This window comes from Nematolebias whitei, chromosome 16, assembly GCF_014905685.2.
Source record: "Nematolebias whitei isolate Nwh7 chromosome 16, NemWhi1, whole genome shotgun sequence".
NCBI lineage: Eukaryota > Metazoa > Chordata > Actinopteri > Cyprinodontiformes > Rivulidae > Nematolebias > Nematolebias whitei.
This window is the reverse complement of record NC_056513.1, coordinates 22,410,513-22,428,615: the sequence shown is the minus strand read 5'-3', so window position 1 is coordinate 22,428,615 and position 18,103 is coordinate 22,410,513. Positions and strand designations below refer to the sequence as shown.

Sequence of the window (18,103 nt, the reverse complement as noted above, 5' to 3'; positions counted from 1 at the left end):
ACACACACACACACACACACGCACACACACACACACACACACACACATACACAGCTGGATGCTCACCATTATCTGTGTCAGAGTTTTGGTTGATGTGATGTTTGTTGGTGCATATACACTCTAAATGATCCTCCAGCGTCACCTGCACCTCCCTCAATTTGGGCCGCCGTTTCACGTACTCCACTTTTGCCACCTGCCAGAAACAGAGATCACAGATAATCAGACAAGAACAGCTTTTTCAACGTTTCATCGCATATTAGAGCAGTAAACATAAACACGTCCAGCTAACTTTATTCATTAAAAAATGACAGTTGTGAGATATTTCTGGCAGCAGGATGGAGTAGACGCTTTTTCTGAAGCTCCCACCTCGAACACTTCTACTTTATTAATTTCCACTTCGTGTTGGTTAATTTAACAAGCTTTTCTTTTTTGGGGATTCCTCTACTGGAAACGTGACCATTTAGCCAGACAATGACCACCAGAACAAAAAAAGAAGAGCAGAAAAAGGACGAGGGGAACGTCTTAGCGGTGCTAACGGCTACGCTAGCTGAGCACAAGGAATCCCTCTCAGCGGAGTTTAATGCGGCGTTCACTAAGCTAGAAACAAAGCTGGAGAGCTTTGAATCTCTGCTTTCTACCCAACACCAACGTATTTCATCACTGGAAACTGCGGCCACTACCATGAGTGACGAAATACAGACAATTCAAACTGAGCTAGCTGCAGTGACCGGAGAGAACAACAGGCTGAAAGCTAAGCTAATTGACTTGGAAAGTAGGAGCCGCCGCAACAACGCCAGATTGGTGGGACTTCCAGAGGGCATAGAAGGATCTCATCCGACAACGTTTTTCTCCCAACTACTCCTGGAGGTCTTCGGGGAAGACAGGCTGGAGAGGGCTCCGAAGCTGGACCGTGCACACCGAATGCTGACAGCGAAACCGGGACCCGGTGAGAAACCCAGAGCCGTAATTGTGTGTTTTCACGACTATCAAACCAGAGAACTCGTTACACGCAAAGCCCGAGAGCTACGGGGCAAGTTAAAGTATAAGACTACCCCGTTTCACATCTTTGAAGATTACTGCCCGGAGATTCTGCAGCAGCGCGTAGCTTACCGTGGGGTCATGAAAGAACTGTACGAGCGGGGGCTTAAACCTGCATTGCGCTACCCAGCCAAGTTGTTCATCATGACCGAGAATGGGAACCGAAGGTTCCTGCCTTCACTTGAGGATGCCAAGCGCTATATTGACTCTCTTCGTTCATCCAGCTCAAGCCCACCAGTGGAATAAGGACTGGATCCCATCGGTTTGCTGGTGGTGCTGGACCGACTGCGAGCAGAATTCAGGCGGTTCTTTATGGGACACCGTGATGACCATCTATCTTCATACTGATACGCATCAAAGGTTAATAAGCTGATTTATAATAGTTATGGGTTTCTTCTTTGTTCAGAAGTTCTTCTACAGTTACAGAGTTTGAATGTCTGGCTGTCAGGTTTGAATTGTTTACCTTACGACAAGTGACCGTTTTGATTTAGGGAGGAAGAAAATGTCAGTCTATAATGAAGGAAGTCTCATGTGGGACAGAAGATGCCCTGATGCGCGATGGACGCATACATTGTTGTTGTTTTTGCTTTATAGGGATTCTGGGTCTAGATGTATGTGTGAGATGGATACGCGAATGTGTGTGGTGTGTTTTTTTTTTTTGTTTGTTTTTTGTTTTTTTTTCGACAGCTGCAGGCCTTCAATATGCCAGGTACCGTCTCCTTCCGGCCAAATCAGACTTCGCTAAGGCAGTGGATATACCTTCCGGGAATAGTAAGGGATGACCAGCACAGATAATATTCTGAGGGTTGTTTCGTGGAACGTGAGGGGTTTGGGAAACGCCACCAAGACTGCCAGGGTTATGGCGCATTTGCAGCAACTTAAAGGGGACATATTCTTTTTACAAGAGACACACCTCCGGAACAAGGAGATAAGGCGGCTTAAAAGAAGTTGGATCAGCCATGTATTTCATTCTAAATTCAATGCCAGAGCCCGGGGAACAGCCATACTGATTCGTAACAATATCATGTTTGAACAACACAAAATAATAGCAGACACGGATGGCCGGTTTATAATTGTGGTTGGCAAATTGCAGAACTCTCTGGTGATACTAGCTTGCGTCTACGGGCCAAATTGGGATGACAGTACCTTTGTGCCCAAACTATTTTCTTCCATTCCTGATATCGAAAAACATTATTTAATATTAGGGGGAGACTTTAATATGGTCCAGGATACCTGTTTAGACAGATCCTCAAAAAAACCAGTTCCATTATCGAATGCTGCTAAAAGTCTCAATGTGTTTAAAACCCAATTGGGACTAGTGGATCCGTGGCGACATAAAAACCCAGCACTCAAGCAGTTCTCCTTCTTTTCCCATCCCCATCGTACATATACACGCATAGATTTTTTCCTTATTGATATCAGACTCTTTTCTAAAATGAGGGATAGTAACTATCACACCATAGCCATATCTGACCATGCTCCAGCCTCCTTAGATTTAGAATTGGTTGGTCAAACCCGTAGTTTTAAACCTTGGAAATTCAATTCTACTTTACTTACCGAGGAAGACTATAAACAATTTTTAAAAAACCAGCTTTCACTCTACTTTGATCTTAATGATTCACCTAACATTTCAAGAAGCACCCTATGGGAAGCCTCAAAAGCATATATGAGAGGTCAGCTCATTAGCTTTACTTCTAATTTGACAAGAAAAAAGTTAAGTTACACCAATGACCTGCTGATTCAGATTAAAGAAGTGGATTTTAGATATGCAGCCAATCCGGACCCTGACCTCTATAATGAACGCGTTAGACTCCAAACCGATCTCAATTTGACTACATCTAATACAGCTCTACTTCAACTAACTAAGACAAGGCAGCGTTTTTTCGAATCTGGCGACAAAGCGGGGAAGCTTCTAGCTTTCCAAGCCCGAGCTCAGGCAACCTCTAAACTAATCCCATTCATCAGATCGGATACAGGGGAGATTCTCTCTGATCCCAGCAAAATAAATAATAGGTTTGCGTCATTTTACTCAGAACTGTATACCTCTACCAATCCACCCTCGTCACACAATATACTTAATGATATCAGTTTTCCACGGATAGACAATGAGCTGAGAGGTCTGGGTGGGCCCATCACTATAATAGAGGTGCAAGAATCTATCAAATCCTTAAAGTCAGGGAAGTCCCCTGGACCTGATGGTTTTTCTTCAGAATACTACAAGGCTAATGTTGAGGTTTTGGCACCGGTCTTGGCAGAGGTGTATAATGAGGCCTTTTCAAACAGGCGCCTGCCTAGTACTTTATCAGAAGCTACAATATCCCTAATCCTTAAAAATGATAAAGATGCCTCATTATGTAGTAGCTACAGACCTATTTCCCTTCTAAATGTAGATTTTAAAATTTTATCAAAAATTCTTGCAACCCGTCTTCAGCAAGTGCTTCCCCACATTATTTCACTAGACCAGACAGGCTTTATGATAGGACGACAGTCATTTCATAACACTAGACGTCTTCTTAACATAATCCATACGCCAGGCACCCCATCACCGGAAATAATCGTCTCTCTTGACGCCGAGAAGGCGTTTGATCGGGTCGAATGGAGCTTTTTATATGAAGTTATGGAACACTTTGGCTTTGATAATGATTTTATCCTCTGGGTTAAACTGCTGTACTTTTCACCGGTGGCCTCAATTAAAACAAATGATATGGTGTCTTCACCCTTTCCTCTTGGAAGGGGCACCAGGCAGGGATGCCCCCTGTCCCCCTTGCTATTTGCCATTGCAATAGAGCCTCTTGCGATCTGGTTGCGTGTCGAGAATGGTTTTAAGGGTATTCTAAGAGCAGGGGTAACCCATAAGGTGTCCCTTTACGCGGATGACTTGCTCTTGTACATTTCTGATCCTCTTACTTCTCTTCCAGTAATATTTAACATCCTAGAGCAATATAGCAAGCTTTCAGGGTACAAGCTCAACTACCAAAAAAGCCAATTATTTCCCTTGAACTCGCTGGCAAGGAGTCTCCCAAAGTCAATTTCACCTTTTAAATGGGCAGAAACAGGATTTCGATATTTGGGAATATTTGTCTGTCCTTCTCTGTCTAATATGATGAATAAAAACTTTTTGCCACTATTAGAGAGCATGGAGAAGGACTTTGACCGGTGGACCTTGCTACCATTATCTCTGGTAGGACGGGCAAATCTGGTTAAAATGGTTATTTTCCCCAAATTTTTGTACCTTTTTCAACATGTCCCTGTACTGATCACTAAGACATTTTTTGACAGATTGGACAGGAAGATTTCCCAATTCTTGTGGCTCAAAAAACCTGCCAGACTTTGTAAATCGGTGCTACAGTCCCCCAAGTGTGAGGGCGGACTTGCTCTCCCTAACTTTAAGCAATACTACTGGGCAACCAATATACAGAAACTGTTATATTGGAGACATGATACTGGCGCTCTGCCGGCCTGGGTACAGATTGAAAGGGCGTGTAGCCGTTACGCGTTGTCCTCTTTGCTCTGTTCTCAGCTACCCCTGCCCCTCTCTCTAGTGGAGGACAATCCTATAGTCAGAGCCACATTAACTATTTGGAGCCAATTTAGGAAAAAGTTTGGCCTGCAAGGACCCTCAACACAAATTCCTTTAGCCAAAAATTGTAACTTTATGCCTTCAGCCACCGATTTAGTTTTTAAATTGTGGCATGATAAGGGGATAAAGACTGTAAATGATCTCTATAGTAATAATACCTTTTCATCTTTTGCAGATTTTTCATCTAAATTCCAGTTGCCCAACTCTCATCTGTTTCGGTTCTTTCAGGCAAGGGATTATGTTAAAAAGGTGTTCCCTCACTTTCCCAATCGGCCCCCCGAAACGCTTTTGGATACTCTCCTACAATTAGATCCACAACGGAAAAAAGTTATCTCGTTCTTATATAATTCTATCAACAATGATACTTCAAACTTCGCAGCTCTTGTTAAAACAGCATGGGAGGGGGAGCTGGGTGCTGGGGTGGAGGAGGAACAGTGGGAGGCTGCTAAAAATTTGATTCATAAATCCTCAGTTTGTGCCCGTCATGCCCTGATTCAATGTAAAATATTATATAAAGTGCATTACACAAATGCAAAATTAGCCAGAATTTACCCATCAGTCAGTGACGTGTGCAATAGGTGTGGACAATCGCCAGCTAACCATACTCACATGTTTTGGGCCTGCCCAAAGTTAAGCGGGTTTTGGGGTGACATTTTTAAATTACTTAGTCAAGCATATAATCAGGCAATTCACCCCAATCCATTATCGGCCATATTTGGCGTTCCGTTGGATCCGGGCCTCTCGCGTTCTCTGAAGCAGGTCCTAGCCTTCTCTACCCTTCTAGCTCGTAGGCTTGTTCTACTAAGGTGGAAACAAAGTGTTCCCCCGTCTCATAACCAATGGATTAGAGAAGTCCTTTACAACCTGAAGCTGGAAAAACTCAGATTTTCACTCAAGGGTTCCACCAGCAAATTTATGGAGACCTGGAGACCTTTCTTATCCTGGGCGGAGACTATGACTCTGCTCCCTGACACAGAAGAAAGTTAAACTATCTGTAGGCCGTTACACCTACATGTAATTTGTCGATTTTATTTATTTATTTTCGTATATAATTTTTTTTTTTTTTTTTTTTTTTTTTTTGTTTGTTTGTTTGTCTGTCACAGAGACTGGATCTCTGTTAGCTGTTTGTCCTGTGCTTAGACCTAGAAATGGGGATGATCGGGGTGGGTTGGGTATTGGGAGAAATTAGCTTGTACTTGTTTGTATCACCTACTTGAAACTGATGTATTCTTTCTGTTTTGCTATCTTGTTCTACTGACTAATGCATGTCAAGCTGTTAAATTCAATAAAAAGAGTTGGAAAAAAAAAAAAATGACAGTTGTGTCATGTCTCCTCCATCCTTCCTAGTTATACCTTTAAATTTTATTCTGACATGAAGGGTTGCAGTTGCCAGTAACTGCTGCTGGCCCTTAAGTCAGTCTTCATTCAACCAGTCTTTTCCTTTTGTGCCAATAAACCAATACAAACATGGATAAAATTCAGTTAATGTATAAACAGTAGCTCCAATTCACAACAGAAGTCATCTCAGGCACTGCACAGAAACATTCAGATGTATAAAAATAATGTAACACTATTTATCTGAGGAGCAGACTGCTTTGAATTTAACTCCATCATACTCTCATCTTGAGCAAGCATGAAGGCGACAGTGGAAAGGAAAAACTCCCTCATGAGGAAGAAACTTTTAGCAGAACCAAGTTCGGGACAAGCGGCCATCTGCTTCAACCAGCTGGGTTTGAGAGGACAGGAAGGAGGAACAGATACACAATGGCAGGTCGAGAATCACGTTATGGAAATATTATCAAATGACAACAATTTTTTCATTCAACCTTTATTTTGACAGGTTAATCCCATTTAGCCTCGAGGACTCATTTACAAGAGAGACCTGATTTCAACAAAGAATGATGACAACAATATACAACAACGACAACAATAGGCAATTATAAAAGATGCATACAGATTTTTTATTTTGTTTTACTTTATTACAAATTAAAATAAGATGGCAAAAAAAGTAGCAAAAACAGCTAGATTCTAAGGCGAATGTAGAAAACTAAAAACAGGAACATGTCTGCATTGGTCCCTTCCAGGAGTTCAGTTATGAATCTTAGTGCACCAACAGCATCCAGCATCTGCAGGGTTCTTGTAGGAACGTTCATATAAATAATGTCACCGTAATCGATGGAGGGAAGGAAAGTCACAGACACAAGGCGTTTCCTAGCATTAAAATTGTTTTTAAATAAAAAAAAAACAAAAAAACATTTTAAATAATTTTAAAATTATTATTTTACATTATTAAAACTGCTTACATGTTAAGATAGAAATAGTATCAAATGAAAACTATTCAATTTTAACAATTCATTCATGAAAATTGGGTCAGTTTGTCCTCCAGTAGTCTAAGTCTATAGCAGCATAACAAGCCAACCCTAACTATAGGATTCATCAAAAAATGAAAGTCTTAATCCCAGTCTTAAAACTGGACAATGTGTCAGCCTCATGGACAGAAACTGGAAGTTGGTTCCACAAGAGAGGAGCCTGATAACAAAGATCTTCCTCCCATTCTGCTTTTGGAGTAAGCCTGCAGTCTGAGAGTAAAGTTCTCTGTTAGGAAAATATGGAACAATAAGATTTGTAATATAAGATGGAACTAGGTTGTCGAGAGCTTTGTAGGTTAGAAGTATAATTTTGAATTCAATTCTGAATTTGACATGGAGCCAGTGGAGAGACGCTAAAACTGGAGAAATATGATCTCTCCTACAGTTAAGACTCTGGCAGCAGCATTTTGGATAAACTGAAGACGTTTTAAAGAAGTTTTTGGACATCCAGATAACAAACTATTGCAATAGTCAAGTCTAGACGTGACAAATGCATGGACCAGTTTTTCTGGATAATTTTTAGACCAGATGTTTCTAATTTTAATGATATTACGCAGGTGGAAGAAGGCAGTTCTAGTAACGTTTTAAATGTGGGGGAAAAAAGACATGTCCTGATCAAAAATAACACCAAGATTTTTAACATTAGAGTTGGAGGCCAGATTAATGCCATCCAAGGAAGGTGGAAGACTGAAAAATTCATTCCTAAAATGCTCAGGTCTAAAAACTAAACCTCAGTCTTGTCTGTGTTCAAAAACAGAAAATTTAGTGTCATCCAGGTTTTTATGTTTTCAAGACATGTTTGTAGTCTAAGTAACTGATTGGATTCATTGGTTTTCATGGACAAATATAACTGAGTATCATCAGCATAACAATGAAAATTTATCCCATGCTGTTTAATAACTTTACCTAATGGAAGCATATATAAGGTAAAGAGTATTGGTCAAAGCACTGAACTCTGAGGAACTCCATGACTAACTTTGGTGTATGAAGAAAATTCATTATTTAAATTTACAAATTGAACTCTATCAGATAAAAAGGATTTAAACCAATTTAGAGCCATTCCTGTAATTCCAATATCATATTAAAGTCTCTGTAGTATAATATTATGATCAACTGTATCAAATGCAGCACTGAGGTCTAACAGGACCAGTGTGGACACCTGTCCATTGTCTGAGGCCATGAGAATCTTGCAGATGTGTATTATGTATTATGATTCTTTTGTGTGTGTGAATAAACTGAATAAATAGAATATCATTAGTAACTTTCACCAGTGCTGTTTCAGTGCTATGATGAACTTTTAATCCTGACTGAAACTCTTCAGATTATTTCTTTGCAGATGTTCACGCAACTGAACTGTAACACCTTTCTCTAGAATTTTTTAGATGAAAGTTAGATTAGATATAGGTCTATAATTGGCTAGGATTCCCTAGTCAAGGTTATGTTTCTTAAGTAATGGTTTAATTACAGCAATCTTAAAACGCTGTGGTGCATAACCATTAATTTGCGACAAATTAAGCAGATCCAAGATTTGGTTATTAATTAAGGGAAATACCTCTTTTAACAGCCTGGTTGGGATACAGTCTAGCAGACATGTGGACGGTTTGGATTAAGCTATTATTTTTGACAATTCAGAGAGCTCAACAGAACAAAAACTGTCCAAACATAAATCGGGTCCTAGTGACATTTTAAAGTTGTTTCATCTGACACGGAACCAGAGGTGATAGTAGGAAGGTTGGTTTGAATTTTTTCCCTAATTTAAATAATTTTATTTATAAAGAATCTCATGAACTCATCACTGCTTATAGTTGAAGGGATACATGGTTCAAGAGATAGGATTTTTCATTAGACTATGGTACTGAAAAGGAACATGGGTTTATTTTATTTGAGGTTATACAGAAGATATCAAAGGAAAACAACAATATTATTTAATTATTCTTGTAACTAAAGGTGTCACAAGTGACACATTAGGTTGAAATCAATTAAAGGGCTGCATAAAGACAAACACTGCCACTCACACCGAGGGACAACTTACAGTTACCAAGTTACCAAATGTGCACAGTTTTGGTCTCTGGAAGGAAACCAGAGAAAACACATGTGTAAGGAGAAAAACATGCAAACTCCACCTATAAAGACCCCAGAGCAGAAGGCAATACTGCAACCTCCGTCCTGAGAGGTGACATATCTAACCACTGCACCACCTGACCTGAAACACGTCACACATTTTTACCATCCTATCCAAATAATCATAGATCCCTTGACCTACCTAGAAGTTTACCTAAATCTAACCAAACACAAAAGCAAAAACTGAAAGGGCTTCTTTCTTCTTTTAAGCTTGCCATAATCCGAATGAGGAGTGTGTTGTTTGTAGCCCAGATTGGCAGCATTAGCTGTCAAGTGAGCAATTTCATGGCCAACACATCAAAATAAACATGCAAAAAACACACGTTGTACGTATCTAATCAAAAAAAAAAAAAAAAAACACCCAAAAAGCCAGGTTTGTTGAATAAACAGCTATTTTTGACAGACTGAAATACCAGCAGCTCAGGAAGTTTCTTGACAGTCATGACTGTTCAGAGTTGAACATGTACAGAGAATGTTCCAATCCTAGACAACAAAAGCATATTAATCAGGGTGGAGACAGGTGTGGGTGTCTCACCTTTTCCACCCACATTTTGATGTTGTCTGTCCGGGGAGTCAAACCAGCGATCTTCTCTAACCTCTGCGCCACCACCCTTCCTGGGTTATTAAATATACATTCATTTAAATAATCCACATTTGTTGTGTTTTGCGAAGTAAAAAATACACTTTGACCAAAAAAATAAAAATGTATTGGCACTGGCTGGTCTGATTTCTAAAGCTTGGCATCAGCCCCCACCCATAGGTCTCCCTTTAATATGTATTATTTGTTAGTTTATGTATTTCTAACTTAAAATAAACATTTAACTAAGGAGAAATAAACTGAGTTTGTGACGCTCAAACTAGATGCAAACAAAACTGAAAATAGAAAACTTTTCCTGCTGAGGACTTTGCATTTATAAACAATTATAGAAGTGACTATGGGCATTAATAAATAATTATTTGACCAGATTTAAAATTAACAGAAGTTTTCTTTTTTATGTTGAATTCTGGGGTGACAGATACGTTTGATTTTCAGCTACAAATAAGTAAGTGCTTGCATGAATGAATGGCATATGAATGCAAAGCATCAAAATGTAGGTAGGATGCATTAGTGTAGAACACCTGATAAACTGGCACATGAATGCATATTTTGCATGCACATGTTTTTACTTTTTAATTTTTTAGGAAAAGAAAATCTAAAAATGGGTTTAGACAAAGAGAAGATGAAGTGCCTCATGAAGTTATTCTCCTTGTCTCCTCACTGTATAAATAGATGGGTGTGCCCGCTCTTGTTTGGATGGATGAACAGCTTTCAAGCTGACAAGAGGCTTGATTTCACTGACTGTTTGGCTTCAACCCCCCCCCCCCCCCCCCCCCCGGTCCCCACTTTCCGTCAACACTGAACACGAGAGCACAGCTGCTGAAACAGTTACTCTTTAATATGAGTAACCCAGGTGTAAAACAGCGGCATGAAATTTGCAAACAGTGTATATGCTTCATGCTCGTGTCTCTGATGTGGAGCCAAATCAGTGGTGTTCCAGGTCTGATTGCAAAAACATCTCTGCTTCAAGTCTGAACAAACTCTCAAACATCCAAGCTGTGACTTGAATTAAAAAAAAAAAAAACATGAGGAAGGTGGTTCAACTGAGGTAAAAAGCTAAACAGCATAAAACAAGGGTTCCGCTGATGTCGCTTGTCACTGAGGGATTAGAATAGTAAATGTTTGCAGGTTTTGGACTGGAAGTGAAAGGACGGAATGCAAGTGAACTTTATTTTTTTGTGTGTAAGATAATCAAGTGTGTAGGAGTTACACTGTGTACAAGAACAGGGGAAGTTCTTTTGGTTGGGGGGGGGGGGGCTTGTCAGAGCCAGCGCTGAGTGACGGATCCTGGCGAGTGGAGGGAGCAATTTCATCCACAAGGTACAATGGTGGAGCCATGGGGTGGTGGTCTTGGCCACAACTTATTCTTCGGCTGCCCCAATCATTTGACAAAACTATACTTATAAGCGATGTAAGAATTAGTAATCATAATTTCCTCAAATGGTGGTGAGACATAAACAGTACTGTATATATGGTGGTGGCCATGTTAGATTTTGATGTGGCAACCCATTCATCTGTCCATCATCTTTACCCGCTTCCTTTTCGGGTCATGGGGGTCACTGGTACCCATGTCCAGCTATCACTGTGCAAGAGGTGGTACACCCTGGACAGGTCTTGAGTCCATCACAGGGACACATAGCCATAAACAAGACAAACAACCATTCACTCTCTCACTCACACCTAGGGACAATTTAGAGTTACCAATCAGCCTAACATGCAGGTTTTTGGTCTGTGGGAGGAAACCGGAGTACCCGGAGAAAACCCACACATGCATAAAGAGAACGTACAAACTCCACCCAGAAAGGTCGCTGGCCGATCGATTCGGGGATCTTCTCGCTGAGAGATGACAGCTCCACCAACTGAGCCACCGTGCCGCCAACGTGACAACCCGGTTTTCAATCCATCCATCCATTATCTTTACCCGTTTATTCCATTTTGGGTCACGGGGGTCGCTGGTGCCCATGTCCAGCAATCACTGTGCGAGGGGCGGGGTACACCCTGGACGGGTCACAAGTCCATCACAGGGACACAGAGACAAACGAGACAAACAAACATTCACTCTCTCACTCACACCTAGGGACAATTTAGAGTTACCAATCAGCCTAACATGCATGTTTTTGGTCTGTGGGAGGAAACCGGAGCACCCGGAGAAAACCCACGCATGCACGGAGAGAACATGCAGGGTCCACCCAGAAAGGCCCCTGGACTGGGGTTTGAACCAAGGACCTGCTCGCTGAGAGGCAGCAGCTCTACCAGTTGCGTCACCGTGCTGCCCCTGGAAGTCAGCACATTGCTTTTTATTTTTTTACTCAATCAGTAAAGCAAATTATACTTTTAAGCAACATAGAAACTAGGGTGTATAGTTTCCTCAAAAGATTTGAGTCGTCCGTTTACATGTCAATGGTGGTGGTAAATGGATTGTACTTCTACAGCACCTTTCTATCTTATCAAGACACTCAAAGAGCTTTACACTACAATCTGTGTCCTCATTTACCTCCACACACACATTCATACAACACTCTACTAGATCTATATAAAGCTGAACAAATCCTTCAAAAAAGAATAACCAGTGCTTTAAGATCACATTCATACACTGATGGGACACACATTGGAGGGGTTCAGTGTCTTCCCCAGGGACACTTCAACATGTGTCTGCTGGTGGAATCTAACCCCCAACTCTCCCATTGAAGGACGACTGCTCTAACCACTCAGCTATCTTAGGTGGCCATCAAAGATTTTGACATGGAAGCCAAATGTTCAGTGGTGACTTTTCTTACGTCTTGATGCAGCCAGACACTAATGGAAGTTGGTGCCTCACTTATTTTTCAAATGATCCAGATCATAAAGACGGACAGACATTTAAGATGGCAGCCATTTTGCACATCGGTGTGGCAACCCAATTTTCTGCATTACATATATTCAACATATCATATTTTTGTACATTGTTGCTTGATAACCACTAGTAAGTAAAGATAAGTTAAGAACTTTATCGATCCCACAGGAAATTGTTGAAGTACCGGTGGTAAGTTTCTTTCAGCTGCTCCCTTCTTCAGGGGTCACCACTCGCATGAAAGATCTGGCAATTTGTTTTACGCCGGATGCCCTTCCTGACGCAACCTGGGCTCAAACCCACAACCTCAGGATTACAAGACTGCGGCACTGGCCACCGAGCTACTGCAGCCACGTCTGAAACTTATTTATTATTCCTCACAAATGTCTGCAGAGTTCAGTGATTTAATTTTAATCAAAATCTGTATAAATTATAATTCTTTTCCTTCTTTATGTGATATTGTCTTTTTTGTCATCAAATGTAAAAATATCAATAAATATTAAAATGCATGATATAATGTCACCCCCACTGGCCAGAAAAGCCCCTCTCCAACAATCTCAGTGGCCCATGGGCCATCAGTTGATAATCACAGTTGTAGCAGGTTTTGTGGCTCCAGACACGTTTTATTTAGTGCGCGAAGAGGCAGAAATGGCTCTTTTGATCAAAAAGGTTGCAGACTTCTGGTATATACAAATGAGCATCTATTTAAAAAAAATTGTTTTATAAAACAACTCTTTTGGAGAAATGACACAACTATGTGAAATAGCACCACGGTGGCTAATAATAAACCTTTACAGTTTTGCCTGACACCATTTGTTTAGTTTATCTTTATTTTTTTGATAGAACAATGTCTGTTTCTATGTCAAAACACAGATAGACTGTGCACGTCATTGAGGCGAAGGCAGCGAATGTATTAAGAGTTGAATAAACTTTTAGACTGACTGCACGTGGTGACACATTCACAGCCTCAGCACACGATAAACGCACAGTTTCTGCTCGGAGCGTCGATGCATTTATGTAGAAACGTCAACGTTCTTTGGTTGAGAATACACTGACTAAATGAATAAATGTTGTCATGAAAATGTGTGGAGGTTTATTATTAGCTAATGTGGCATTCCTTTACAATAGAATGTGGTTTGTGAGAAGAACTTGTTTGCTAAGCCTGATAAATGATTAAAGATTAAAAAAAAAGAGACCAAAAAAAAAAAAAACCCAACCAAAAAAAAAAAGTTGTATCTGTGCTTTTTTGTGATTTTATTTAGTCCTTAACTTCATAACATAAAATAAGATAGAACTTTATTAATCCCACAGGAAATTGTTGTGCCAGAGTTTCAGTACAAAGTAACAAATTCTTTTTAGTTCAGTCAGATTATCTGGAAGGTTTCTTTTTTTTTTTTTTTTTTGAGACGTTTCCTCCTTCATCTAAAGGACTTCATCAGTCCAAGGAGCCACAACAAACTTAGTCCCACAAGCAGCACACTCACAAAGTGGACCAACCAGTTAGCTGGGGATTTTTAACTTGGATTATTGAGCATGAACTTTGAAGTTCTTAGTATTATTCCTTACATTGTTAATGTTTTTTTTTTTTTTATCATTTGGGTTCTGTTGTGTTTTCCTCTTCACTTTAAATCTTTTGTGCTTTAGTGTTTCATTGTTAGGTTTTATTTGAGTATTCTGGTTTAGGTCTTGTTTTGGTTCTCAGTGTTTCTTGTGCCATCTTCCATTTACCCTCAGTCAGCCTCCTCAGTGTTTGTTCAGTGAGTCTGTCATCCTCATCTGTTCCTAATCAACAATCAGCCCAGGTGTTCCCACTTTCCTCGCTCCCTCAGTTTGCTGCTTAAACGGTTTCTTGTCACCACCTCACCAGCGGCTCGTTGTATCGGTTCACCCATACACTGTATCTCAATTCTCTTTGTGCATTTCTGTGTTATGCATTTGTAAATTTTGCTGCCGTACCATCTTTTTGTTTTGTTAATACAAATAAGATTTTTAGTTTATGTCCTTTGCTCCTCATGTTGGCCTGCATCTGCATCCAACCCAACACTGAAAGTGACAAAAACAGTCCTTGTTTGGTTAGCCATTAGCCTAGCCTAAAGACTTCTACCCTTTTCCTCATTACTAATTATTTTATCACTAATGTCACAGCTCGAAGGAAACTGACTAATAACTAGACGACAGGACATCACTTAAAAAAATGAGCTGACAAACCCTGTAATAATCATCCATCATGACTTTGAGAAGTGTCAGAACTGCTAATCTGAACATCTGGACTTGAACAGTCAGCAAACTGGCCTGGGAGTGATCCACAGCTCGAGGCATAATAAGGAATGGATTATACGGCATGTACCCAACAAAATGAAAACTTTAACGTTGTCAAGGAACACATGTTTATATTTCTTGCTGAAACACTTTCAGTGTTTCGAAGTCAGTGGTTCAGTTTCATCACCATTAAGAGGGAAGTTAAAAATAAAAGCATGAATGAAAATAAAACCTAAGGTTTAAACTGAAAAAGTGACTCAGAAATAATAATGTAAGAGAAAAATTGTTGTTGCTGTCAAAAGTGGCAGGTCGGTGCCTGTCCAACCTCCATCCCAGCAGAATGTATCTTTATTAATCCAGATGTGGTTCCTTTGAGTGTGGAAGGTTAGTTGTCAATCTACAGAGGTGGTTTTTTTATTTCTGCACAAATGCTACCTAAAATGTGATCACATTTCAAAGCGTTTAGAACTGAGCACAAACAAACAATAAAAAATGTAAAAAAAATAATAATTTGTTTAAGAAAAAAAAATCAGTTTTATACAGCTGGAAATTTATAAAAATATGTGTTCCTCCAGTATGAAATGAATTATTATTATTATTTATTTATTTAATTTATTATTTAAAAAATTAATTACCCATCAAGTTTGAGCTTGACAGCTTTATCTGGAAGCATTCTATGACACGAGCACATCTGAGAAAAGTGATGCTCATCAGGTCACTCGGTCAGACAAATTGAGTTTGAATAATAAAATAAAATTAAAACAATTAGAAGTTGTGTGAATGTTGTCAAAAAGACTGGCTTAACTTAAGCAAAAACAAATATTCATTTATCCCTCTGAGACAATAATTATCCTGAAAATAAAAAACAATCCATCTTCTGAAATTATATTAATCATACATTATAAATTGTTGATTCATATGATTTTAGTTATTTTTTCTTTCTTTTTTTCCACACGTGGTCACGCCACCTGTTCCTTCAGGCTGTTTCTGAGTGCAGCCCTGTCCGTGCACCCTCTGAACGCTGAATAATCTCTGCGCATGTGAGCGACTTTATCTTTGATTTCCTCTGTGAGCAGACAAGGAACAAGTCCTTTCATCTGAGATGGAGCTTCAGGACGTTAAAGCACAGAAACTCAAACTCTTCTGTTCCCTCTCACACAGAAACTGCTGCATGGGCACCTGTGACCCCCGCGGCCCGAAAAGGAAGAAGCGGGTAAGGTGGATGGATGGATGGTGTATTCTCGAGTGTCTGTATAGATACTTATTTCAGAATCTGTATTTTTCATGACTTTAATGACTCCAGCTGCATCCAGAGGTTCATACAGATGTTGCATCCAGTTGAAATCTCTGTTGAACTTGTTGAACCATCTGTTTCACTTTTAGGCAACCTGAACAATCAACAACTTGTGTTTACGTGTGGTCCAAACTGAAAAATGAATAAAGCTCCGATTCTGATTAGACCGAATGTTGACTCTTAAGCACATGCAAACTTGTTTAAATACATTAAAACACTTTTTACATAGCTAAAATTAAGAAAAAGATTCACTCTGCACTGCAATTCTCTGCATTTATGCCCAAGTTTTGAGTACGCAGCTAAAACACCTGGTGAAAACATGGACCGAACATCTGACACCTGTTGCACTTCCATCGAATTTAAAAGTGAAAAACAAACAGAACAAGATCAAGTTTAGGTAATATATTCTGATAGCAAATGGAAGATTTTTGCCTCCTACCTTGACCGTACGGTGGTTTCTGCGAGCCGCCTGGCACCTCATGTTGCTCGTGTTGCAGCAGCCGGTGCAGCGTTTCACCTCCACGCAGGGAGGCCAGATGATGAAGTTGGCTGAAGTGGGATCCACCTGGCTCCTGGGGATTTCATAAATGATCGTGCGAACTTTACACGCTGCTGGCAGGGCTTCTTCGACCACTGCAGGAGAGGTCAAATGCTTATTTACAACACGTAGCTTCAGAGCCTGTTTTGCCTGAGGTCTTAATGTGTCGACTGAAAAAGTTTATAATTTTCACAATAATCCAGGAGTTTGTGAATGTGTCTCACCAGTGCTTCTCTTTCGTCTTGTGTGTGTTTGTGGCTTCTTGTGGTCTGGGAAACTGTGAGAGAAGTCCTTGGGGAAGTCGTGTTTGGTCTCCTCAATCACCTCGTTCTCTGGACGGAGACAAAATAACTCATTTGTACAGCTAGCAGCACAAATCCTTGTTTCAATTTTAAATACACACATCCTGAAGCGTATCAGACTACAGATAACACAAGTTTATTTTCTGGGAAGCAGAAATGTTCAACCATCATTTTCATTCATTTTAGCTCAAAGTTTTAACGTGTTTTTTTTTTTTTTAAGTAAACACCCCTAGTGACGCAGCCTGCATTTTTGAGTTACAAGGCATGGACAGATAGGTTAAAAGTTCAAGAAGTTCACACTAAATCATAGAACCACGTCGATATTTAAATTTAAAATTATAATGATTTGAGTTGCTCACAATAAACATCAGGTATTTCTCTTTAATTCTAAACAAAAGCCTTTTTTCTGTGAATGAGTGTAGGGATGCACGATATTATCGGCATGGTATCGGTATAGACCGATATTAGCGATAATATCGGATATCGGCCATTCCATTAAAAAAACTCACCGATTTACAAAAGGCTTCTGTTTTATGTTTAATTTTTAATTTAAGATACTGTCAAGTATATTTATTAATGCACTACTACTTATGCATTTTTCACTTATCGCTTGTGAACAGGTTTGAGTTTAGATTTGTGAAAAGTTACAAATTTGCACTGTTCGAGTGTCGTCATTGTGTTAGAGTAAATGTCATGAATAAATTTAACATTAACTATTATCCAAGTTGAAGTGTTACATCATTTTCAGCCCTCTTTTTGGCGTCTGCATTTGGTAGCAGGCCAAACTGACAAAGACCGTGCAGAATAATGTAGTATTTTAATTCCACAACAGAGAAAGATATGTAGTCTCTGTAAGTAGGTCTAGGGAAAAAAATATCAGTATTTGTATCGGTTATCGGCCAAATAAGTTAACATATTGGTATATCAGATATTGGTCAAAAATCCAATATTGTGCAACCCTAACTGAGTGTATTTTTGAATTGATTTATTTTATTTCATTCATTTACAGTTTAAAGTAAATATGTCACATGTTGACATAAACAAAAGTTCTGAATGAAAAGGAGTAGTTTGAAGAAAAAAAAATCTTATATAGTCTACACCTTCTCCCAAAATTCAATCTACTACACTACAAGCAACCAAGTTTCAATCAACCATCCATATAGACAAATCTTTG

At 39.6% G+C, this 18,103-nt stretch overlaps 1 protein-coding gene across 1 annotated transcript in view; it reads right to left on the bottom strand.

Moving 5' to 3' along the window:
- LOC119422948 (platelet-derived growth factor subunit A-like) overlaps nt 1-18,103 on the bottom strand; it is a 26,917-nt gene that overhangs the window by 1,275 nt on the left and 7,539 nt on the right. Inside the window, exons 3-5 of the mRNA XM_037690359.1 lie at nt 16,852-16,959; nt 16,529-16,722; nt 67-193 (exon numbers count right to left, since the gene is read on the bottom strand). Of these exons, the coding sequence (XP_037546287.1) occupies nt 67-193; nt 16,529-16,722; nt 16,852-16,959 (429 nt within the window). The remainder of the gene's footprint in view (nt 1-66; nt 194-16,528; nt 16,723-16,851; nt 16,960-18,103) is intronic.